The 25,889-nt window shown below is 48.0% G+C and overlaps 1 protein-coding gene across 2 annotated transcripts in view; it reads left to right on the plus strand.

The window, feature by feature from the left end:
* The first annotated feature begins 346 nt into the window (after positions 1-346).
* TPR (translocated promoter region, nuclear basket protein) overlaps positions 347-25,889 on the plus strand; it is a 133,083-nt gene continuing 107,540 nt past the window's right edge. The window contains exons 1-10 of one of the 2 annotated variants that reach the window (XM_040334377.1): positions 347-568; positions 3,665-3,772; positions 3,973-4,199; positions 5,576-5,739; positions 8,660-8,790; positions 10,542-10,690; positions 18,465-18,627; positions 19,482-19,616; positions 23,135-23,275; positions 23,361-23,526. In XM_040334377.1, coding sequence (XP_040190311.1) covers positions 386-568; positions 3,665-3,772; positions 3,973-4,199; positions 5,576-5,739; positions 8,660-8,790; positions 10,542-10,690; positions 18,465-18,627; positions 19,482-19,616; positions 23,135-23,275; positions 23,361-23,526 — 1,567 coding nt within the window. In that variant the 5' untranslated portion in view covers positions 347-385. The remainder of the gene's footprint in view (positions 569-3,664; positions 3,773-3,972; positions 4,200-5,575; positions 5,740-8,659; positions 8,791-10,541; positions 10,691-18,464; positions 18,628-19,481; positions 19,617-23,134; positions 23,276-23,360; positions 23,527-25,889) is intronic. The other variant, XM_040334378.1, reaches the window with a different exon arrangement.

Below are 25,889 nucleotides of genomic sequence, written 5' to 3' on the forward strand. Positions count from 1 at the left end.
CTCTTGTCCTCTTGCCCCCCCTCCCTTCCCTTCTTCTCCTCCTCCGCACCCCTTCTCTTATTCCCCCCCCCACTTTGCACACCCCTGAGGTCTTGCTGGACCCCCCAGAGGAGTTTTTTTAAGCTTTGAAATAATGTGTGAGCCACACCAGACCTTTTTAAAAGATTTTTATTTTGTAAAGGGCAGCGCGTTTCGGGGGCTCAGCACTTCCCCCTTCATCAGGGCTAAAAAACACAACAGATATTTTAGGTACTTGGGTTGTAAATTTACACTGCGGGATTGTTGCTTTAGTCATGTGTACCACAGGTGGAAGTTTGGGGAGACCTCGGATGTGACGGAACAATTTATATTTCCTATTCTCTGATTGCAGCTTTACAATGCGTATATGGAAGCGCAGGATCAACTGCTAATAGAAAGACAAGAAAATAAAAGGATCACAAAGTACTTGGATGAGATCGTAAAAGAGGTGGAGTCCAAGGCGCCCATTCTGAAACGCCAGCGAGAGGATTACGAGCGCATGCAGAAATCTGTGGCAAGCTTGTCCTCTAAGCTGGAGCAGGCCATGAAGGTATTTTCTTACCAATATCTATAGGCGGCATTCACACTGTGCGACTCCAGAGTCGTGCCACGTCCATTGACCCTTTACATTGGGACTTTGATGCAACTTTGCGTGGATGCGACTTTACCTGTTGACTTTTAATTTTGACTGTCGCATTTACATTCGGATGTGACTTTCGTGTGACTTTTGAGTGTTTGCATTGCAGTCTATGGCACTCAAGTTGCATCAAAGTAGTGCAGGAACATTTATAAAGTTGCTGTGATTTGTGAAGTCTGTTATTTTTAATTATTCGCCGCCTGCCTCACGTTGATATACGTCGGCAGAATGGCACGTTGCTTTGAATCTGCCGCGCATGCGCCCGCAGACTTGATGTCCACCGGTGTCCATGATCGTGTCACGGAGAAGCATAACTGGGAGATGCATCGGCAGCAGCGATCACTATCATGTCACTGGTAGCCCAGCCCCTACACCAGAGATATGCAATTAGCGGACCTCCAGCTGTTGCAAAACTACAAGTCCCATCATGCCTCTCCCTCTGGGTGTTGTCATGCCTCTGCCTGTCAGAGTCTTGCTATGCCTCATGGGAATTGTAGTTCTGCAACAGCTGGAGGTCCACTAATTGCATATCCCTGCCCTACACAGTTAGAATCACTCTCTAGGACACACTTAACCCCTTCCTCGCCCCCTACTGGTTAACCCCTTCCCTGCCAGTGTAATTTACACAGTAGTCAGTGCATTTTTATAGCTCTGATCGCTGTATAAATGACAATGGTCCCAAAATGGCGTCAAAAGTGTCCGATGTGTCCGCCATAATGTCGCAGTCACAATAAAAATCTCAGATCACCGCCATTACTAATAAAAAAAATACATTATACACTTATTGCGATTTTTACTAAAAATATGTAGAAGAATACGTAGCGGTCTAAAGTGAGAATTACATTTTTTTTTTTTTTTTTTTTTTTAATAAATATATATATATATATATATTTTTATTTTTTTTTGGGGGGTATTGTAGCAAAATTAAATATTTTTATTTACTTTTTGTTTATAGCGCAAAAAAGAGAAAACCACAATGTGTGTTCTACATATTTTTGGTAAAATTGCAATAAACGTTTTAGTTTACGCAAAAGTTATAGCGTCTACAAAATAGGAGATAGTTTTATGGCATTTTTTATTTATTAACTGGTAATGGTGGCGATCGGCGTGTTTTTTTTTTTTTTTCATGACTGCGACATATCGGACACTTTTGGCGCACATTTTTAATTTTTTCAGTGATCAGTGCTGTAAAAATGACAGTGGCGGGGAAGGGGTTAACCTGGGTGTCCTAGGGAGTAATTCTAACTGTTAGGGGGCGTGGCTACGAGTGACACGTCGCACATCACTGCTCCCGATGAGAGGGAACAGACGATCGATGACCTGTCGCTAGAAAGAACGGGGAGATGTTGTTGTCGTGTTTTTACACTGACCCCTCCCCGTTCTTCAGCTCCGTGACACCGGCAGACATCCGCGGGTCACAGAGCTCACAACAGGGTTGCGAGTGTGTCCCGCTGGGGAGAATTAAAGGGGGGGCTTACCTTTACGCCCATTTCCCCAGCAGTGCCATTTTGTCGACATAAGTTTGTGCGGCGGTCCTTAACCCTCCTGGTGGTGTTCCCGAGTCTGACTCGGGGTTAGATTTTCGTGCTGCGATCGGTAACCCCGAGTCAGACTCGGGCTCGCCTCGCAGCATCCACAGACAGTGTTTACTTACCTTGTCCCTGGATCCAGCGATGCCACCGCGCTGTGTGAGCGGGTGCTCGCTCGATTCACACAGCGTCCTCCTGTGCCGCCGATCTCCGTTCCCTGCGACGTTACGACGCACGGGAGTGGAGAGCGGCGCCAAATTCAAAAACGTAAACAAACACAATACACAGTATACTGTAATCTTATAGATTACAGTACTGTATGTAAAAAATACACACCCCCCTTTTGTCCCCCTAGTGGTCTGCCCAGTGCCCTGCATGTTCTTTTATATAATAAAAACCTTTCTTTCTCCCTGCAAACTGTAGATTGTCCATAGCAACCAAAAGTGTCCCTTTTATGTCAAAAATTGTTTTAGAGCAGCTAGAAAACAGCGATAATAAATTATAATCACTTGCAGAATTGTGCGATAGCGATTTGTGGGGAAATCCGTCATAAAAAAATAAAAGTAATGACAGCGACAATTCTGCAACTGAGCAAATTTCAGTGATTTTGAGTTGATTACATTATTGAATAATTTTTATTATATTATTGTTATTATTTATAATTATTTATTATATTATAATTTATAATTTTGTTTTTTTTTAAAAATGTCATACCCGGGATGCCTACTAGACTGTTGTTTTGTCAGATTAAGTGAGTTATTCCTAAAAATTACAGACCTACAGTATAAAATCGCCAAATTTCCTTGCAAATAATGGTACCGCTTTCAGCACCTTTTTTCTGAAAGAATCATACCGCCAGGGAGGTTAAAGTGGAGGTTCACCCTCAAAAAAAATTCTGACATCACATGGAGTCGAGCCATCCTACCGACAGAATGCCGGTGTTTTTTTTTTTTTTTTTCTCAGCACATACCTCGTTATCACGATTTTCACCCCCCGGCAATCCCGCGGGACTGGGCGTTCCCAAGCACTGCCTGTGGTTGACAGGCTACCGAACGGCGCATACTGCGCGTCACAGTTTGCCGAAAAAACCCGAACGTCGGTGCGGCTCTATACGGCGCCTGCGCACCGACGTTCGGGTTCTGTCGTCAACCTGTGCGCCGTTCGGAAGCCTGTCAATCACAGGCAGTGCTTGGGAACGCCCAGTCCCGCGGGATTGCCGGGGGGTGAAAATCGTGATAACGAGGTATGTGCTGAGAAAAAAAAAAAAAAAAAACACCGGCATTCTGTCGGTAGGATGGCGCGACTCCATGTGATGTCAGAAAATTTTTTGAGGGTGAACCTTCACTTTAAGTCGCATGGATTTGATCGGCTTCCATTGAAATACATGGCCTGGGTCTTCTCGTGCGACTTTGTTTGGCGCCTTATCCTCTCGGGTGAAAAATGCAGGAAACTTATTTGCCTTTTTTTTTTTTTTCACAAGGAAATTCAACGGATGCAAAATGAAACGGATCGAGCAAACAAGCTGGCGTCTGTTGCTGAAAGAGAGAATCAAAGGCTGGAGCGGCAAGTGAAAGATCTTTCCCAGCAGGTGAGACGTTAAACTTTTGCTTGTCTATTGGAGTACGTGGGGGGGGTGTACCCTGTGCCCATTGGTTGGCGGCATGTAAACCCGTACAAGAGCTTCTCTTATTTGCCCGCCTTTCAGTCAGAAATAGCCAATGAAAGCATTTTGTCATCTGCCCGTCGATCCTGCCAAAAATGTCACCATTTTTATCTTTTCCACACTAGGTCCGGGTGCTATTAATGGAGCTGGAGGAGTCGCGAGGAAACCACGTTCAAAGGGAGGAGGATGTGAGCTCCGCGAATATCAGCAGCTCTTCTGAAGTCATAACTCAGCACTTAGTCACTTACAGAAACATCGAAGAATTGCAGGAACAAAACCAGCGACTCCTCATCACCCTGAGAGAACTCGGGGAGAAGAAAGAGAAGGAAGAGGAGGAGCTGGCGTCCTCACAGTAAGACTTTCCCAGAGAGAATCTCAGCAATTCTGCTTATAACCACTTCAGCCCCGCAGGATTTGGCTGCCCAATGACCGGGCCATTTTTGCGATTCTGCACTGCGTCGCTTTAACGGACAATCGCACGTGGCTCCCAAACAAAATTGACGTCCTTTCTTTTGGTGGTATTTAATGACACTATAAACAAAAAAAGCGTCAATTTTGAAAAACGCAATATTTACTTTTTGCTATAATAAATATCCCAAAAAAAAAAATATATATGTATATATGTATATATGTATATGTGTTTTTTCTCAGTTTTGGCCGATACCTATTCTTCTACATATTTTTGGTTAAAAAAAAAAAATCGCAATGAGCGTTTGGTTTGCACAAAAGTAAAAGCCTTTTTTTTTTACTAGTAATGGTGGCTATCTACGATTTTATTTTTATATTTTTTTCATTTATCGTGACTGCAATATTGCGGCGGACACTTGACACTATTTAGGGACCCTTGCCATTTATACTGCGATCAGTGCTATAAAGATGCACTGATTACTGTGTAAATGTCACTGGCAAGGAAGGGGTTAAAGCGGAGGTTCACCCTAAAAAACTATGTACCATCCAATCCAGCATACTAGCGTCAGCGACAGTATGCCTTTTTTTTTGCGCTGTACTTACCGTTTAATCCTTCAGTTTCGCCTAGCCGTTCGTATGAAGAGGGGGACATGATTGACGTCCGGCTATGGCGCGTCATGCGTTCCGAAAATAGCCGGAGTAGGACTCGGCTCTTCACGGCGCTATACGGCGCCTGCGCACAGACTAGGAGCTGTCTGCTCAGGCGCCGTATATATCCGAGTCCTATTTCGGCTATTTTCAGAACGCGTGACGCGCCATAGCCGGACGTCAATCATGTTCCCCTCTTCATAGGAACGCCTATTTCCCCGCTGGCGTCTGAAACGAAAGTGGACGATTAAACGGTAAGTACAACGCAAAGAAAAAAGGCATACTGTAGCTGACGCTAGTATGCTGGTTTGGATGGTAGATAAAGACTTTTAGGTTGAACCCCCGCTTTAAACACTGGGGGGGCGAGGAAGGGGTTAAGTGTGTCCTAGGGAGTGATTCTAACTGTAGGGGCGTGGCTACAAGTAACACGACACTGATTGCTGCAGTAGGAGCAGTAGATCAGTGTCCTCTCACTAGGCAGAACAGGGAAGTGTGTGTGTGTGTGTGTGTGTGTGTGTGTGTGTGTGTGTGTGTGTGTGTGTGTGTATATAGAGAGATAGATATAGAGAGAGAATATAATATAAACTTTTTATATTATAAAGTGTATGGAGGGACAACATGTAAATGTTTAATTTTTTTTCTCTAAATATATATATCTTCTTTAATAAATAGACTTTGCGAGTTGAGAAGGGATCTGGAAAGCACTCACGGTGAATTGGAGCAGCTTCGGGAAAATCGTCAACATCAAATGCAGGTGTTGGACTCCACAGTACGACAGCGTGACATGTATCGCATTCTGCTGGCGCAGACAACCGGCGTCACGTTTCCCTCAGCAGGTATTTGTTGTCGGGGTGGATTTATTCTCACTATTGGAGAGAAAAGAGAGAGGATTAAATGTATCTAAACCAGAAAAAAAGTAAAATTCTATAACGGCTTACCACAAAATGGATTGGCTACTTGCCGGCCACCTAACTGTAAATATGCTTCTTTGTTTATTTACAGGTAAATACCGGGGTTATGGCCTCCCAGTGGTTCCTGAGCTTACCGGAGCCGTCCGCATGCTCGGAACCATTTTTTTTTGGGGGTACAATCAATCGGTAGGCAGGATGTCGAATGAGGGCAAGATAGCCCCTACTCTGCTCTATGCCCTTGGAGGACCTGAGCGTCTGATGTCACTTCTGCCTCTCAGGCTTAAAGGGCTGATTTTTCTTTTTTTTAAGGTGAATGGGTCTTTTTGACCCCAGATGTCTCCATAAAGAGGACCTGCTTACATTTGTTGTTTATAGCAATAAAAGTGATATTTTTTGTTTAATAGGACAGTATAAGAAAGTAAAATTGAGTATTATTTTTATTTTTTTAAAGCGCCCCATCTCTCCAAGCTCGTGCACAGAAGAGGAGGATCGGAGAGGCTCTGTGCAAAACCATTAGGCTGCTTTCACATTGGGCAGCGGAGGTGCGGTGACGGTATAGCTGCACTATTTTTAGCGCCGCTATACCGTCGTAATTACCGCGATATTCGGGCGATATCGGTGAGGTTTTAACCCCCCGCTAGCGGCCGAAAAAGGGTTAATACCGCCCGCAATGCGCCTCTGCAAAGGCGCATTGCAGGCGGTATTACCGCGGTTTCCCATTGATTTCAATGGGAAGGCGCGGTATAGGAGCGGTAAACACCCCGCTCCTATTCCGCTCCAAAGATGCGGCTAGCAGGACTTTTGGAGCGGTCCTTCTACCGCACCGCTTCAGTGTGAAAGCCCTCGGGCTTTCACATTGAAGCCTGCAGGGCAAGATTTATTCATGCGGTATAGCAGCGCTATAACGCCTCAATGTGAAAGGGGCCTTAGGCTGCTTTCATGCTGATCTGCTTTTCTCACGTCTTTTTGCGTTAATCAGTTCGGCTCCAGAGCAATTATTTTTATTTTTTTTGCATACATGTAAAAAGCCACATTTTTGGCAATAAAATTTACAGAACATTGTATATTTTCTGAAAGCGGAGACCTTGAAAGGTGATCGTTGCAAATTTGTTTCACGCAGTGTTAATTTCGTCGACTAAAATTTACTAAAACATTTCAGTTGACTAAAAAAACGACTAATACTAAAATGCCATTTTTTAGTCAAAAGACGTAAGACTAAAACTAAATTGAAATTTGACTTTGAAATGAACACTGGTCTGTAGTTCATGTTCCTTCCTCAATATCATAAATAATAACCTATTCGATTTTTCACTCCAGCATTATATAATGAGTTTGGAAATTGTAGAGAAATATTAACTAATATGCATTACAATTTTTAATTGCACCCATTAGATTTTAGTCGACTAAAATGTACTGGAGATTTAGTTGACTAAATCGATTGCAGAAGACTAAAACTAAATCGAAATCTGCCAAAATTAAGACTGGTTTCATGTGATATTTGCACAACTGTTTATTAACCACTTAAGCCCCGGACCAAAATGCAGCTAAAGGACCTTGCCCCTTTTTGCGATTCGGCACTGCGTCGCTTTAACTGACAATTGCGCGGTTGTGCGACGTGGCTCCCAAACAAAATTGGCGTCCTTTTTTCCCCCCAAATAGAGCTTTTTTTTGTGGTATTTGATCACCTCTGCGGTTTTTATTTTTTGCGCTATAAACAAAAATAGAGCAACACTTTTGAAAAAAATTCAATATTTTTTACTCTTTGCTGTAATAAATATCCCCAAAAATATATAAAAAAAAATTCCTCAGTTTAGGCCGATACGTATTCTTCTACATATTTTTGGTAAAAAAAAATCGCAATTAGCGTTTATCAGTTGGCTTGCGCAAAATTTATAGCGTTTACAAAATAAGGGCATAGTTTTATTGCATTTTTGTTCATTATTTATTTTTTACTACTAATGGCGGCGATTAGCGTTTTTTTTTTTTTTTTTTTTTTTTTTTTTTTTTATTCCCCTGTGACTGCGACATTATGGCGGACACTTCGGACAATTTTGACACCTTTTTGGGACCATTGTCCTTTTTTACAGCAAAACATGCATTGTTTATTGTGAAAATGACAATTGCAGTTTGGGAGTTAACCACAGGGGGGCGCTGATGGGGTTATGTGTGACCTAAAGTGTGTTTACAACTGTAGGGGGGGTGTGGCTGTAGGACTGACGTCATCGCTTGTGTCCCCCTATAAAAGGGATGACACGATCGATGACGGCGCCACAGTGAAGAACGGGGAAGCTGTGTTTACACACAGCTGTCTCCGTTCTTCAGCTCCGGGGACCGATTGCGGGACTCCTGCAGCGATCGGGTCCCGGAGTTTCGGACCGGGTCGCGGGCGCGCGCCCGCAACCCACGGCTGGACAATAGCACGTACCTGTACGTGCAGGAAGCGGTCCTTACATGGTTAAAGAAAAATTTTATTACAATAATTTTAGCACAAAAGCACCCCATATAATACCTATTTTTGGTTTAAAATATAAGATGAAGGAAATTTTTTTTTTTTTTTCTAGTATCGCTTTAACAGGAAGGGGGATCCCTCTCTCCTCTACCCAGCGGCACCCACCATGCCAATTCCGGGTCCACCATTGGGTAGTAACATTGCAGGGGGGGTCTGACAGATACATGGGTGTCAGATTTGCACACTCCTGGTGGTTGCAGTGGCAGGAAAAGGGTTAAAGAATGCATAGAACATTTTGTTTTATTTCCACTCCCAGGAAGAAGTTGGGACACTTTTTACTTCCAATGATTATTGCTAATCGGGATTTATTGTGTGTTTTTTTTCTATTTTTTTAAGATGATACATCAATGACCTCAACTCCCAGGAAGTCTCCGGGATCTTCTCAGCCCCCATCGACCCCGACGCCGGCAGTACTGCTTCCAGAATCCTCCACAGAGGCTGCTGAGGCCAAGGCTGCCCTTAGACAGGTGATGATGATTGAATTTACCTGTAAGGGCTCTTTCACACGGGGGGGGGGCCCTTCAGGTCCGCCTGCCAGTTTTTTTTTTAGGCGAACCTGAACGGGCGTTCCGTGCTCCTCTATGGAGCGGCGGATGTCAGCGGTGACATGCCCGCTGGCATCCGACCCGCTCCGATCCGCCAAAGTGTGTCGGAGGAAAAACCTACTTTTCCATCCGTCTATCGGACATACGGTCCGTGTTCATCCGATCCCCCCCATAGGGGGAAAGCAGGGAAAAGACAGGGCGGTCCCTGCACAGTGTGCGTGGACCGCCCTGTCATCCGACGGCTCAGCGGGGATCAACGGAGCGATCCCCGCTGAGCAAGCGAAGGTTCAGGGGGAGGATCATTACTGATCCGCCCCGTGTGAAAGGGGCCTAAATCTAAGTGAGTATTTGCTATCCTGTAAACCCCCTCAAGCTGTGGCCTACGAGGGCGGCAGGAACTGTCGGGAGGGCAAGCTAGCCAGCACAACCTGCACTGCCACCCTTCCACCACACGAGGGCACCCGCTTTTCTTCTATCATCACTACTCCCTTCCTTCTCTGTGGTGACCTTGCCTACAGAGGGGGGCGGGCCGGTTGGCTTATAAAGGGATTAATCACTGTAAAAAGTTGCCCTCCGGCGACGCTTGTGCGCCCCCTGGAGGCAGAAATGTAGTTTCACACACCTTTGTGTGATTCTGCACAGGAGAGCCTCCCTGTAGCTGTAAATATGCTATGGGGCGGTCTTGAAGAGGTTAAAGTGGATGTAAACCTCGGATATGAAATTGGGACAAAGCATATCCTCTATCTGCATGAGTCACGTTTTCCTGACACCAAGATATGGTGACAAAGGGGGAAACTCCATCACACAGCCTGTGATTGACAGTCTCAGCTCTGTTCTGTGTACTGTGTCTCTTCCCTCCAATCAGCTCTGCAGCGTGTCTTTAGCTCCCCTGCCCGCCCTCTTTTTTTTTATTATTTTACAGTGGAACCTTGGTTTACGAGTAATGTGGTTAACGAGCATTTTGAAAGATGCGCAACTTTTTTTTTTTATTCTGACTCGGCTTGCGAGTGTTTCGCAAAATGAGCAGAATTCAAGATAATGGGGTGTGCAGTACCGCGTTTGGCCAGAGGTGTGCGGGCGCCGGAGGTGAGCAGAGCAGTTCGGAAATACTTAGTTCCCGGGGTCAGCCGAGCTGTCCCCCAATCCTTTCCAAGGCTCTCCAACGCCCCCTCCCACCTCTGGCCACATGAGGTATTGCATGCCATGAAAGTCAATGCGGGGTAACAAATTATTTTAGTTTCCATTGACTTCTATAGGGAAACTCGCTTTGATATGCGAGTGCTTTGGGTTACAAGCAATTCTCCTGGAACGGAATATGCTCGTAATCCGAGGTTCCACTGTGTTTTTTTATTTTTTTCTGACGGCTCAGACAAGCTTTAAAAATTCTGGACTTTGAATGGATGTAGAGCAGACTGCTAATAAACAGATAACCCCTTGAACCCAACACTATTGGGGTAAAACAGCTGGTGAGGAGAGCATACGTCTAAAATGCTATCTGAAGAACGATTTGAACACAATTCGCTCTTTAGTGCAAGCGTGAGCGAGCCCTAAGGGTTACAAAAATAACCCAGCAGAGGTTCTAACCCAACCCCCCCGCACCCTCCCCCGCACCTTGAACAGCTTGATTGGAAATGGACTTTAATCACTTCCTTTTATTTTTAATTTTTTTACAGCTTCAAGATGTTTTTGAAAATTACAGAAAAGAAAAGGCAGAAAATGATAAAATGCTGAACGAGCAAAACGAGAAACTGCAGGAACAAGTCACTGAGCTGCGTTCTCAGAACGCCAGAATCTCCACTCAGCTGGAATTCGCCTCAAAACGGTAATTCTTCTTCTTTCTTCCAATTTTTAAAGCTGAACTCCCGGGAGACGCACCTTCCTGCAGTTCTGTATTCTCGTCGCACATCATTATATTTTATCTTTTTATATACCGTATTTATCGGGGTATATCGCGCTCCCGCGTATAGCGCGCACCCCTAAAGTTGCCCGAATTCCTGTGGAAAAAAGATGTTTTGTACTTAGTTTTGGTGTCTTGCGCGACGTCCATTGGCGGCCTCGTCGGGTCCGTCTGCGGCTTTGGGTGTCCTCTTCGTCGGGTCCGGCGTCCTCCCCACTCGTTTCCCGCGCCGAGTTTGAATTCTGCGCCGACATATACCGAGCGCAGTACACTCGTGTATCGTCGGGCAGGCTTGGCAACTCTCGCGCTGACGTCCTGTACGCCCAGGACGTCGGCGCGAGAGGCGCCGAGACTGCCCAAATATACACGAGTGTACTGCGCTCGGTATATGCAGTATTCAAACTCGTGGCGGGAAAGCGAGTATCGGCGTATACCGCGCACCCACGATTTTTCCCTGATTTTCAGGGCAAAATAGTGCGCGGTATACGCCGATAAATACGGTACAAGCAATGTAAGTTCCTGTATTTGGTATCGGCTGTTTGCAGTTCCTGTACATCGCAGAGGGAGGAGCAGCACAGGGAGCCAATCAAGTGTGCTGTAATGCTTATCTGCCAACGAGCAACATGCTGATAGGCTCATCTGTTCTCTCCTCCTATCGGTTTGCTGCTTCTCCTTTCTCTGTCCAATCACGGACCGCGAGGGGGACCAGACCTGAAAGTATTAGCGATTTGCCCTCCGGGTGATTTACCCCACTCATGACCGGGCCACTTTTTGCGATATTTTTTTATCGGAAAATTGCGCGGTTGTGCGACGCTGTACCCAAATGTATTTTTAAATTTAGGCAAATATGTATTTCTCTTTCGTTCATAGACGGACACAGCATCCTTTGACCTTCGGGTTATGTTCTTCCTACCAGGAGATTTTAGGCAGAATTTCCACAGCACTCAAGGTGTTAAAACTTTCCCTCATGCCGCTCCTCCCAGGGGGCGTGGCTCCCCCAGGCATAACCCACACCCTGCTCCAGCAGCTTCAGTTTGTTTCTGCCTAACCGTCAGGAGAGTCAGGCTCTCTCTGGAGTCCTGGACTCTGGAGTTTTTTCTTGCAAATTTTTTTGCATTTTGCGAGTTTTTTCCTCGCTTTTTTATTCTATTTTTATTTTTGAATCCTGCATTTCTTCTATCAACAGCCGACTGGGTGACAGGCTGGGTCCTCGACCCTTGTAGTCCCCCCAGGTTCGGCCTTCGAGCGTGTGCCGGCCCTCAGCTCCGCTTTGGGACGTCCACGACAGGCCCCTTTGCTCCAGGGGCGGCCGGGGAACTTCGGTTCTAGGGCACACATATGACCGGTCTCTATGGCCTTGTCACAGTGTGTCTGGCTGACAGCCATGCCGTTCGCGGACGTTGGTTCTGTCTGGGATACCTCCAGCCGGGTAGTCGCAGGACAGGTAAGTAGTGGCCCCTTACTCAGGTAAGTGGTCTGGCTGGAATGTTTTCCCTTGGGAGGTCGACTGAGGGTTTTCCCCTGCTTTCCTCTCTCCCTTATTCCTCTCCCTCCTTCCCCCTTTGGGTGACGGCTGTGCAGGGGGTTTTTTCCCTGGGGCTCATATTTTTTATTTTATTTATTTATTTTTTTCACTCGGGTATGGCTGGGGCTGTTCTGTGTCACTGCAGGGGACTGTGGTGGACATTCTGGGCATTTTTGTGTGTGCTGTGTGCTGTTTTGGTGTACTGTCATTTTTGGGTACACTGTCTTTTTAAAACTGCGCAACGGCGGCCATTTTGCCGGAGCCGCGCTTGTATTATTCGGCGGCCATTTTCTTGTGGCCGGCGCCGTTTTCAGCACTAGTTCGGCCTCTAGTGGCCGTTTCGGCGGGGAAAAAAGACCGCGAATCATCTGAGGGGACAGACGCAGCGCTGCAGCTTCTCCTCGGCACACACTTGTCCTTCACAGACCGCGCTGTACCAGGGGGGTGGTGAGTCTCAGGGGGCCCCAGACTGTGCTCTAGCGGCCGGGAGGTGACCTGTGGGGGACTTTTTTCCTGCCATTGGCAGTGGGGGTGACACGGCAGCTGCAATATGGAGCCTGAATCAGGCCCCTCATTCCTCACAATGCCGGAATTAACCCTAAGCGCCCCTCCCCCTGCCACATCTGTTGAATCGGTGTCGGCTGTCCTGGAGTCTTTTCTCACCAGGTTTGAAGCTGCCAGTGCTCGGTTGGGGGGTAAAAAGCGCCCCCCCCCAGAGGCTGTTTCTGGGGATATCTCTGACGCAGAATCTGATAACGCTGTTGCTGCTTCTGGTTCTGTCATGTCAGAGGATGCGGGCTTAACCCACATGGACAGCGAGGATGACTCTGCTGCGGAGTCTGCTGACAAGGAATTTGTTGGAGCTCTTATTACTGCGGTACGTGAGACTCTTCATTTAGAGGATGTGGCGGAGACACCAGCGGTGTCAGTCCCTTTTGGATTCCGCAAACCACCGCGTACCGCTAAGGTATTCCCCTGTGTTCCTTATTTGGACAATTTGTTGTATAAGGAATGGGATACACCGCAAAAGGCTTTTACTGTTCCTAAAAGCTTTGCTACCCGTTACCCCCTGGAGGAGGACTTTTTAAAAAAGTGGGTCACTCCTCCGTCGGTGGACCCTCCTGTGTCCAGACTGAGTAAGGCTACTACGTTGCCTGTGGAGGGGGCTCCTGCTTTCAAGGACCCCGCTGATAGGAGAGTGGAGGCCGTGGCCCGCTCCCTGTTCTCGGTGGTGGGTTCGGCGGTAAGGCCGGCTCTGGCCGGCGCCCTGGTTGCTCAGACGCTAACTGAAAGGGCGAAGCTCCTGCTGCAGGATCTGGAGGTCCAGGGTGCTTCCGAGTCCTCTAGGGACCTGGCTGAGCAGTTGATTCAGGGTCAGAAGTTTCTCTGTGAGGCGGCTATGGATTCGATTCCTTTGCTTTCCAGGGCTTCTGTCTACGCAGTGGTTCTGCGCCGCCTTATATGGCTGAAGTGCTGGTCGGCTGACCAGTCCTCAAAAAAGGCCTTGGTGGATTTGCCCTTTAAGGGCGGACGGCTCTTTGGGGCATCCCTGGATGACATCATTAAGGATGCCACTGGAGGTAAGAGCAACTTGCTCCCTCAGTCGGGGAAGGGTAAGGAACCTCGCCGCAAGCAAGGTCCTACTTTTACTACCCCTAAGCGGTTTTTTCGTGCGCCCAGCGCGGCTGGAAAAGGTCCGCAAGGGGCAAAAGCCCCTGCTGCCGGGCGTAAGCGCCCCTGGTTTAACAAACCAAACAAGCCTGCGGACAAGCCTGCTTCCGCATGAAGGTCTGCCCCCGCCCGGGTCTCGGGTGGGGGGACGGCTTCACGACTTTGCGGATCGGTGGAACTCTCTTCTGACCGACCGTTGGGTTTGCGAGGTGGTCGCCTCGGGGTACAAGATAGAGTTCCTCTCTTGTCCCCCAAACAGATTTTTTCCATCCAACCTCCAGCTTCCTCAGGATCGGCGGCTAGCCCTATCCGGGGCTGTCCAGGATCTTCTGGACAGAGGGGTGGTTGTGCCGGTTCCCTCGCTGGAACGGTTTCGGGGGTTCTACTCCAATCTGTTCGTGGTTCCCAAGAAGGGAGGGGTTCGCCCTGTCCTGGACCTAAAGGCCCTCAACTCCTTTGTCAAGGTGCAGCGATTCAGGATGGAGTCGGTCCGTTCTATCATAGCGGCCCTCCACCAGGGGGACTTCATGGCGTCCTTGGACATCATGGACGCATACCTGCATGTCCCCGTTTGCACAAGCCACCAAAGATATCTGCGTTTTGCGATCGGGGAGGACCACTATCAATTCGTGGCCCTCCCGTTCGGGCTGGCGTCGGCACCACGGGTGTTCACCAAGGTGCTCGCCCCGATCCTGGCCTTGCTAAGGCAGCGAGGGATCGCTATCGTGGGATACCTGGACGACCTTCTCCTGAGAGCTTCTTCAAGCTCAGAGTTAGAGGAGGACGTGTCCATCACGTGTCGGACTCTGCAGGAGTTCGGCTGGCTTCTGAATCTCAAAAAATCAGTGTTGGTTCCATCCCAGAGGCTGGAACACCTGGGGCTGGTTTTGGATTCGGGGGAGGCAAAAGTGTTCCTCCCATCGGAAAAACTGCGGACCCTGCAATCTGCAGTGAGACAGTTGTCGACCCAGAAGTGGTCGTCTCTTCGCTTCTGCATGCGGGTTCTGGGTCTGATGGTGGCCTCCTTCGAGGCGGTTCCGTATGCCCAATTCCACACCAGGGTACTACAGAAGGAGGTTCTGTCACGATGGGACAGGGTCCCATCTTCTCTGGATCGCCAGATTCGGTTGAGCCATCTGGCCAAGTCTTCCCTGGCATGGTGGCTGACGTCTCCGGTGCTTCGGTCCGGGAAGTCTTTTCTTCCGTGCCGCTGGACAGTGGTCACGACGGATGCCAGCCTCTTCGGCTGGGGGGGCGTCTGGGGCACCCAGTCAGCCCAGGGGCGCTGGACTCAGGAGGAGTCCCGCCTGCCGATCAATATCCTGGAGCTCCGAGCGATCAAGCTGTGCCTTGTCAGGTGGTCCCTGGAGCTGCAGGGCCGTCCTGTCAGGATCCAGTCCGACAACGCCACGGCCGTGGCGTACGTCAATCATCAGGGCGGCACAAGGAGCTCGGCCGCGGCGACGGAGGTCGCTCACATACTTCGGTGGGCCGAAAGGTCCGTTCCGGCCCTGTCAGCGGTATACATTCCGGGAGTTCTGAATTGGCAAGCCGACTTCCTAAGTCGCACGACTCTGGATCAAGGGGAGTGGTCTCTCCACCCGGAGGTTTTTCAGATCCTGTGCCAAAAATGGGGCACTCCAGACGTGGACCTTCTGGCGTCCCGTCTCAATCGGAAGGTACCACGGTTTGTGGCCAGGTCAAGGGACCCCTGGGCAGACGCGTCAGACGCGTTAGTGGCTCCCTGGGGTCAATATCACCTGATTTACGCCTTCCCTCCTCTAAGGCTCCTACCCCGCCTGCTGCGCAGGGTGGAAGCCGAAGGGATTCCAACGATCCTGATCGCCCCAGATTGGCCGCGTCGCTCTTGGTACGCGGACCTGGTACGTCTGGTGGCAGACGCCCCCTGGCGCCTGCCTCTGAGGGAAGATCTCCTGTCTCAGGGCCCGATCTTCCATCCTGCTTTACGGTCACTGGCTTTAACGGCGTGGCTGTTGAGAACCAGGTACTGAAGGACCGGGGCCTGTCGGGCCCGGTAATCTCTACCATGATGCGTGCACGGAAGTCCACTTCTCGAAAAATTTATCATCGTACATGGAAAGCATACATCTCTATGTGTGAGGAGATGAAGTGGCACCCCCGTACTTACGTGGTGTCCTGGATCCTGCTGTTCCTACAGCGGGGAGTGGACCAGGCTCTTGCCTTGAGCACGATCAAGAGTCAGATTTCTGCTCTGGCTGTTTATTTTCAGCGTCCCGTGGCAGCGCACTCTTTGGTTCGCACGTTTGTGCAGGGGGTCCGGCATGTGGCCCCCCCCGTGCGCCCTCCGCTACCTTCTTGGGACTTGAACTTGGTCCTCTCGGCGCTTCAGCGTGCCCCCTTTGAGGACATTCGGGAGATCCCCTTGCTGACTTTGTCGCAGAAGGTGGTCTTTCTGGTAGCTATTACGTCTATCAGACGAGTGTCTGAACTGGCGGCCTTGTCTTGCAAGGCCCCCTACTTGGTCATCCATCAGGATAAGGCGGTGCTGCGCCCGCGACCTTCTTTTCTTCCGAAGGTCGTTTCGGCCTTTCACATTAACGAGGACATTGTTGTTCCATCATTATGTCCTCAGCCGAAGAACCCGAAGGAAGCCGTTTTACATTCTCTAGATGTGGTTCGGGCCCTTCGAGTTTACTTGTCGGCGACAGCTCCGTTCCGGAAGTCGGACTCGCTGTTCGTGTCTGTGTCCGGTCCCAGTAAGGGCCTGGCAGTCTCGTCGGCCACCATTTCCAGGTGGATCCGACAGGTTGTGCTTCAGGCCTACGCCCTGAAGGGGCGGGCGCCTCCCTTTCGGGTCACGGCGCATTCGACCAGGGCGATTGGAGCCTCCTGGGCTTTCCGACACCAAGCCTCTGTGTTACAGGTGTGTAAGGCTGCGACCTGGTCGTCGGTCCACACTTTCTCAAAGTTTTATAAGGTGGATGTGAGTGCATCTTCTGATGCCTCCTTCGGCCGCAGGGTGTTACAGGCGGCAGTTTAAGGTTGGAGTTCCTCCGTTGAGTAACTCCGGTTTTGTTTGGGGTGTAACCTGTTGTTTGCTGTGTTATTTTTCCCACCCCTCGTTTTTTGACACTGCTTGGGGACGTCCCGAAGGTCAAAGGATGCTGTGTCCGTCTATGAACGAAAGAGAAAAAAGGATTTTTGTACTCACCGTAAAATCCATTTCTCTGAGTTCATAGACGGACACAGCACCCACCCCTCCTTGGTTTGTACTGCTTGTTACGAACTGAAGCTGCTGGAGCAGGGTGTGGGTTATGCCTGGGGGAGCCACGCCCCCTGGGAGGAGCGGCATGAGGGAAAGTTTTAACACCTTGAGTGCTGTGGAAATTCTGCCTAAAATCTCCTGGTAGGAAGAACATAACCCGAAGGTCAAAGGATGCTGTGTCCGTCTATGAACTCAGAGAAATGGATTTTACGGTGAGTACAAAAATCCTTTTTTTGCTACATGTTTTTGATAAAAAAATATAAAAATCCCAATAAGATTTTATCAACTGGTTTGCATGAAAGTTGGTGTCTACAAGCTATGGCAGTGGTATCCAAACTGCGGCCCGGGGGCCAGATGTGGCCCTTTGCTTGGTTTCATCTGGCCCTTGGGGTGCTTTTTTAATTATTGGCACTAATGAAGGGCAGAATTCCTCCCAATGAGACCAATGATGGGGCAAAATTCCTCCCAATGATGGGGCAAAATTCCTCCCAATGATGGGGCAAAATTCCTCCCAATGATGGGGCAAAATTCCTCCCAATGATGGGGCAAAATTCCTCCCAGTGATGGGGCAGACTTTCTCCCAGTGATGGGGCAGACTTTCTCCCAGTGATGGGGCAGACTTTCTCCCAGTGATGGGGCAGACTTTCTCCCAGTGATGGGGTCCAATGACACCAGTGATGGGGTCCAATGACACCAGTGATGGGGTCCAATGACACCAGTGATGGGGTCCAATGACACCAGTGATGGGGTCCAATGACACCAGTGATGGGGTCCAATGACACCAGTGATGGGGTCCAATGACACCAGTGATGGGGTCCAATGACACCAGTGATGGGGTCCAATGACACCAGTGATGGGGTCCAATGACACCAGTGATGGGGGATTTTGTACTCCTGATGGCCACAGTCCGGCCCCCTTAAAGTCTGGAGGACAGTAGTCCGGCCCTTTGTTTAGAAAGTTTGGAGACCCCTGAGCTATGGGATATATACTGGAATTTTTTTTCTTCTAGTAACGGCAGTGATCGCGGAACTGCGATGTTGCAGTGAACAATTTACACCTTTTTTTCGAGGGGGGGACCAGTCCAGTCCAGTCACATCAGTGATGAGTGCTGAAAATGTGCACTGTCACTGTACTAATGACACTAGCTGGGAAGGGGTTAAACATCTAGAGCACAGCTTTAATGTGCAATTTTTATATTTCATGAATTGTTTTGAATAGATGTACTAATCCTTTTTTATTTATTTCTTCCTGGCTAGGTATGAAATGTTGCAGGACAATGTGGAAAGCTACCGCCGAGAAATCACATCTTTACAAGAGAAATCCCAAAAATTGTCAGCGACAACCCAAAAACAGGAGCAGATCATAAACACCATAACACAGGATCTGAGGGCAGCCAATGAGAAGCTGGCACTTGCTGAAGTAAGTAATCGGTGAGGCTCAGCCTCACATGTGGGCGTTGCCTAGATAGAGCCCGCCCTAGGAACGCCCACTTCTCCAGACCAGACCCCCTCCCATCAAGGCTTTTTGATATTTGCATAACTCCTCCCACTTGAATCAGGACTGAGGGCTCTTGAGAGTGAGGCAGAGGGGAGCTGGCATGGTTCATTAAGCTATGTACAGCCCCCTGCTGGCTCCTCCCGCCAGCTGTGATCTGCCTGCATTGGATAGAGGAGCACAGAGACCCAGCGATGACATCACCAGGTCTAAAAAAAAAAGACCAAATATGAGAACATCACTTACCTTTTACCAGTTCCCACCCCCCAGCCAATTCTGACATTTTTCTTACATGGTGTGTTTTTTTTTTTGCTAGAAAATTACTCAGAACCCCCAAACATTTTATATATATATATATTATATTGTTGAAATTGCAGGTGGGAAGTGGTTAAAAAGATGAGACCTGTACAAGACCAATGTTCACCTTTCCTGCTGCCCGCTCTGTCAAATGCCGCTCCAATCCTGCTGCCCGCTCTGTCAAATGCCGCTCCAATCCTGCTGCCCGCTCTGTCAAATGCCGCTCCAATCCTGCTGCCCGCTCTGTCAAATGCCGCTCCAATCCTGCTGCCCACTCTGTCAAATGCCGCTCCAATCCCAAGAATGTTTTATTTTTCTTGCTGAAGTCTGTAGAGAAACCCAACAGTTTTTGGGGTGTTTATCTTTTGGGTCCCCCCCCCCCCCACAGCACTTTAAAGTTTTTAATGTTCTTACATTTACATCGATTGACGTAAAATGTTCTACTGCAAGCTGATTTATTTTTATTTTCTCTCTATCGCCAGGTCAAAGCAGAAAATCTGAAGCGTGAGAAGGAATTATTGAAAATGACTGAAACTCGTCTAAGTCAGGAGAGAGAGTCCTTACTGGCTGAGCAAAGGGGCCAGAACCTACTGCTTACCAACCTACAGACCATCCAGGTCAGTAGAATGATTTGTACAGCGGATTGGGAATTTTCATGTGAATGTTCTTCAGTAGCAATTGCTCAGTGTTAAAATAGAAGTATGTTTTAGTTTTTTTTTCTCCCCCATTATACAGCGCTGAGCTGTGGAGGGGGTGAGTGGCTCACTGAGATGGGCATCAGTCCAGGCACCTGGCGGATCCAGACTTTATTGTCGGGATGATGCTGTGCCTAGACTGATTCCACTGACGTCAGCAAAGTGAACTTCAGACCACTGAAAACGGGTCACAGGAGTGCAAAACTAATTACACTCCTGTGACCCAGGGGAGAAGCCCGGCCAAGCCAGCTGAGGCTGGACTTCTCCATTAAGTCTGCAGACAGACTCCCAACTAAGATGAGTCTAGCAATAGTGTGTCACTCACCAGCCCGCATATATGTGAACTGGCTCCATTGACACTGTGGGCACCCGGCCGTGACAGATTTTGGTATCGCGGCTGGGCATGCACTGCGCATGTGCGAGTCAGTGGACAGACAAACTTCTGGGACCTGTCACGTGTCCCAGAAGATCGCTGAGAGGGAGGGGCCGCCTAGGTGGAGAGGAGTCGTCTAGTCAAATTTTCTCCTCCTTGTTTTAACTTTGGATAGTAAGGCCCCTTTCACACTGAGGAGTTTTTCAGGCGGTACAGGGCTAAAAATAGCGCTGCATTACGGCCTGAAAAACTCCTGCCCAGCAACCTGCGTGTGAAAGCCCGAGGGCGAGGCGCTGGCAGGAGAGAAAAAAGATCTCCTGCAAGCAGCATCTTTGGAGCGGTGAGAGGAGTGGCGTGTATACGGCTCCTTCACCGCTCCTTCCCATTTGAAACAATGGGAAACCGCGGTAATATCGCCTGCAATGCTCTTCTGCAGAGGCGCATTGCGGGCAGTATTAACCCTTTATCGGCCGCTAGCGGGGGTTAATACTGCACCGCTAGCGGCCGAATCCCGCGGCAATTCCGATGGTATAGCGCCGCTAAAAATAGCGGCGCTATACCTACACTGCGCCTCCCGCCCCAGTGTGAAAGGGACCTAAAACCTTCTTTTTTTTTTTTTTTTTTCTTCCAGTAAATCCCTTATACAGCCCACTTCCTGTTTCTTGTCTGGTCATTAGCCTAGGCTTACATCATGCACAGATCTCTCTCTCTCTCTCTCTCTCTCTCTCTCTCTCTCTCTCTCTCTCTCTCTCTCTCTCTCTCTCTCTCTCTCTCTCTCTCTCTCTCTCTCTCTCTCTCTCTTTGCCAGGATGGTGGGGGGGATGAGTCATAAGAGGGCCAATGAGAGCCACAGAGCTTGAGGCGTGTCTGTGTAAATCCAGAAAGTGAAAGGCAGCCGCTTCAGCTGCCCATTGTTAAATTGGCTGCAGCCAAACCCGGTGTAGGGAGATTTCTGCAGCATATTTGCATATTTTATATATACTGTGATTGCCAAAGTGGTTGGAGGGAAGCTTCAGAATGGCAAAGATGTTTTTATTACAAATGATGTAAACAGACTGCAGTCACATGTTTTCTGATGTCGGAGACATTTTTACCCGGCTGGCAATAGAAGTGCCATTCCCTAAACCTGCAATTTATTTGTCATTTGTGGCAGTTCACGATGTGTTCACAGAAAATAAGCCCGGCCCTTGCCCCTCCCCTGGCCCTTGCCCCTCCCCTGGCCCTTGCCTCTCCCCTGGCCCTGGGGGGGGAATTGATGTGCTTGGGTGTAGCTTAAATGTTGTACTTTTTTATTTATTTTTTCATTACATATGGAGCTAAAACGTCCCCCATTGATCTCGGGCCCGCAGATGGACAAGCAGGGCCTGGGGATATATGGACAATATTCTCAAACACTTCGCTTTCCCGGTCACCAACAAGCAGGGGAGGCGAGTCTGCTCTTTTCCCTCCCCTCCTTCACTCGGTGGCACCCGCTATGTCTGTCCTGGGTCCGCTGATGGGCAAACATGTTACGGGGGGGGGGGGGGGGGGGGGGAATTAAAGAGAAAAATGGATAGCCGCACTCCAATGACCGTTGAGGTTGTCTTTTATTCAAACGAACAGCAGATACATCACATCACAGGGTTACAGCAATGGAACAAGGGAACAGCCGATGCGTTTCGCACTGGATTAGTGCTTATTCATGGGGGGGGGGGGGGGTTTAAGATATCAGGTGGCAGCTCAGCAGCCTTAATGCTTACATGTGACAGGCAGGAGTCTGCTTGACGTATTTACAAGCCGAGTGTAAACCCCCCCCCCCCCCCCCCCCCGCGCTTTTACCTTGCATGGACCTGGCAGCGAAAACTAATAAACTTCTCATATCCATTTCGAGTTATTTGCTCGGCACTCCTAAGTTTTAAACTGTATAGCAAGTTAGATGGTATTGTAATGGCGGTGAACCTCAATGGGGTTCAGGCTGAATATCCGCTGTTGTTCCAAACATTTTTGTGTGGAGATGCGTGCACGCGGGAGGAGATGCGTGCACGCGGCACGATAAAGTATACGTCACTATTATGCAAATGTGATCAGTCTAAAAGGCACATCTGGTTGGCTGAAATGCATGAAAAATACAAAAACTTGGTGGTCACGTTTGGTTGTCTCCCGGTCCCTCTTCTTCTTTCCTCATTCTTCCACTGCGTGGGAAGGTGAGGGGCGGACGCCATCTTTAGCTTCTCCAGTCATCTCGATGGGAGGGGGCGCTATTAGAATCTCTTTTGAGCAAGAAAAGCGGTTGTGTGTGTGTGTGTGTTATATATAATATATTATACAAAAAATATAGACTTTATAGCAGCCTGATCGGGAGCCTTTCTCCCATCGGTCGCTCTGGGAGGGAGAGCCGCAGAATAGCACGCTGTTACCGATGATTACATTATGATTGTCTCCGCTCTGCTCGACACAGCCCCGCCTCCTTCTGACCTGCGCCTGTGATAAATAGAATGCATCGCAGCAGTGGTCCAACATCCTATCTATCACAGGCGCAGGTCAGGAGGAGGCGGGGCTGTGTCGAGCAGAGACAATCATAATGTAAGCGCCGGTAACAGCGTGCTATCCCGTGGCTCTCCTCTTCCTCCAGCCATGCATTCCACGGGCAAGGCGAGGCTGCAATGGGCGGGCCCAGGCAAAGCTGCAATGGGCGGGCCCATTCGAGGCTGCAATGGGCGGACCCAGGCGAGGCTGCACTGATAAAATTGTTTGTTTATTTTTGTAACTTATTTTTGCATAAAACATTTAAGTGTAATTTCATGAAATAATTTGAGGGCGGAATTAGGGGCGGGGCAAGGTAGGGGTTGGGTGGGGTAACTGGTGGCGAGTAACCCCTGAAACCTGGCTAGTAGCTCAGGACTTGAAATTTTGAGCCCTGCTTTATAGTATAGTCAAAGATGCATAAAAACCTGTATACACGTAAGAAAATGGGCATTTTTATGATTATCACAGTATAACTGTACGTGTGTGATGCTGGGGAAACACTAGATTGCCTTCAGCTGAAAGCCGAACCAAGCTGGACCATTTCTTTGTTTTTTTTTTTAAGGTTACTTTGGAAAGGTCCGAGACAGAAATTCGGCAACGATACAACAACCAGATCGAGAGACTGGAACAAGAGCTGACGCATGTGAAGAAGAAGTTGGAGCACGAAATAGAACAGAAACACCTGCTGGGCAAGAACCAGGATGTAAGAATTCCAAACCTCGGGACAATTGCGTGTTCCAAACCTCGGGAGCTCTGATGTCATCGCGTTATTTATCTTGTCTTTCTAGGTTCAGATCCTGGATATGAAGAGACAATACGATTCCGAGTTAAATCTTCATAACAGCACCAAGGAGCTCCTGAAGAATTCAAACAAAGATATCGCCACCTTGAGGCAACAGCTCGCCAATTTCGAAGCTCAGCTGGCATCGCGCTCCAGTCAGCCATCTGTAGAAGGTAATTGTTGGAGAGGACACGCGATACTAAAGTCGCCTTTGTTATTTTTAACCGGTTAACGACCGCCCCCTGTATATATACGTCCTGTTTTTAAAGATGGATATCTCGGTAACAGTAGCAGCTGCTGCCACAGCCGAGATATCATCTCTTCAGTGAGCGGTCCTGCAAACGATAACGGTGGTCTCGGTGGTGGGAGAGGGGCTCTCCCGCGCCCTCCGCCGCTTACCGGAGCCGTCGGTAGCGGCGGAGGCGATCGGGTGCTGCTGCCTACTGTGTGAGGATGCGAGTGAGGGCAAGATGGCCCCCACCCGTCGTCATAGCATTGCTGGGCGGAAGTGATGTCAAAACGTCAGTCCCGCCCAGCGTCTTAAAGAGACATATTTTTTTTTTTTTTTTAATGACAATTTCCATTTTATTTTTTTATTTTTTGCATTCAAGTCTAAATATGAGATGTGACGTCTTTTTGACCCCAGATCTCATATATAAGAGGACCTGTCATGCTTTTTTCTATTACAAGGGATGTTTACATTCCTTGTAATAGGAATAAAAGTGATACATTTTTTTTTTCTTATTTCAGTGTAAAAAATTATAAAATAAATAAAACAAAAACATTTTTTTTTTTTTTAAAGCGCCCCGTCCCGACGAGCTTGCGCGCAGAAGCGAACGCATACGCGAGTACAAGTGAGGTATCCCCGCGATCGTTAGAGCGAGAGCAATAATTCTAGCCCTAGACCTCCTCTGTAGCTCAAAAAATGCAACCTAAAGAATTTTTTAAACGTCGGCTATCGAGATTTTTTAAGGGTAAAAGTTTGACGCCATGCCACGAGCGGGCGCAATTTTTAAGCGTGACATGTTGGGTATGAATTTACTCGGCGTAACATTATCTTTCACAATATATAAAAAAATTGGGCCAAATTTATTGTCTTATTTTTTAATTAAAAAAAGTGAATTTTTTCCAAAAAAAAGTGTGCTTGTAAGACCGCTGCGCGGATACGGTGTGACAAAAAGTATTGCAATGACCGCCATTTTATTCTCTAGGGTGTTAGAAAAAAATATATAATGTTTGGGGGTTTTAGGTAATTTTCTAGCAAAAAATACTGTTAGTCTTGTAAACGCAGAATCTGAAAAACAAGTGGTTAATAATGGAGATTGGTTGAAGCTCTTCAAATGTGATTTTTCTGTGATCCCTGCAAATCGACCCCCTTCCTGGCCAGAGCACTTTTTTTACAATTTGGCACTGTGTCACCTTAACGGACAATTGCGCGGTCGTGCGATGCTGTACCCAAACAAAATTTGCGTCCTTTTCCCCAAAATTTATTATTTTTTGGTTGTATTTGATCACCTCTGCAGTCTTTATTTTTTTTGCTCTATAAACAATTTTGAAGAAATTTTATTTTTTTGCTATAATAAATATCTTCATCAGTTTAGTCCGATACGTATTCTTCTACATATTTCTGGTAAAAAAAAAATCGCAATAAGGCTTCATTTCCACTGGCGTTTTTACAGCCACTGTTAGCCTTTTTTACAGCTTAAAAACGCCTGTCCATGTTTATTTTGTAAAAAAAAAAAATATATATTTTTTTTGTGAGCTGCAGCTTTAAAAATGCCGCGGTCGCGTTTTTGAGCGTTTCTTAACGTCTGGCGTTTTTACAGCTCTACTCTGGAGCTTCAGAACGCCCTGGTCAAAAAGCTCAAAAACGCCTATGCCATTTGCAGCTCAAAAACGCCTATGTGGGCATGATGCCATAGAATAACATGGACAGGCGTTTTTAAGCTGTAAAAAACGCTCAGAAAAGTGGCTGTAAAAACGCCAGTGGAAATGAGGCCTAAGTGTATATTGATTGGTTTGCGCAAAAGTTATAGCGTCTACAAACTATGGGAAAGATTTATGGCATTTTCTATTTTTTTACTAGTAATAGTGGTGATCTGTGATTTTTAGCGGTACTGCGACATTATGGTGGACACGTTTGACACTATTTTGGGACCATTGTCATTTATACGGCAATCAGAGCTATAAAAATGCACTGATTACTGTGTAAATGTCACTGGCAGGGAAGGGGGGGATAATACTAGCGGGCGATCAAGGGGTTAAAGTGGACGTTCACCCGGAAATAATGTTTTTTAACCTTAGATTGAGGCTCATTTTGTCTAGGGGAATCGGCTAGTTTTAAAATGTACTTACCGTTGTAGAGAGCGATCTTCTCCGCCGCTTCCGGGTATGGGCTGCGGGACTGGGCGTTCCTATTTTGATTGACGGTCTTCCGACGGTCGCATCTATCGCGTCACGATTTTCCGAAAGTAGCCGAACGTCGGTGCGCAGGCGCAGTATAGAGCCGCACCGACGTTCGGCTTCTTTCGGGTAC

This window comes from Rana temporaria (assembly GCF_905171775.1).
Source record: "Rana temporaria chromosome 7 unlocalized genomic scaffold, aRanTem1.1 chr7e, whole genome shotgun sequence".
NCBI classification, from domain to species: domain Eukaryota; kingdom Metazoa; phylum Chordata; class Amphibia; order Anura; family Ranidae; genus Rana; species Rana temporaria.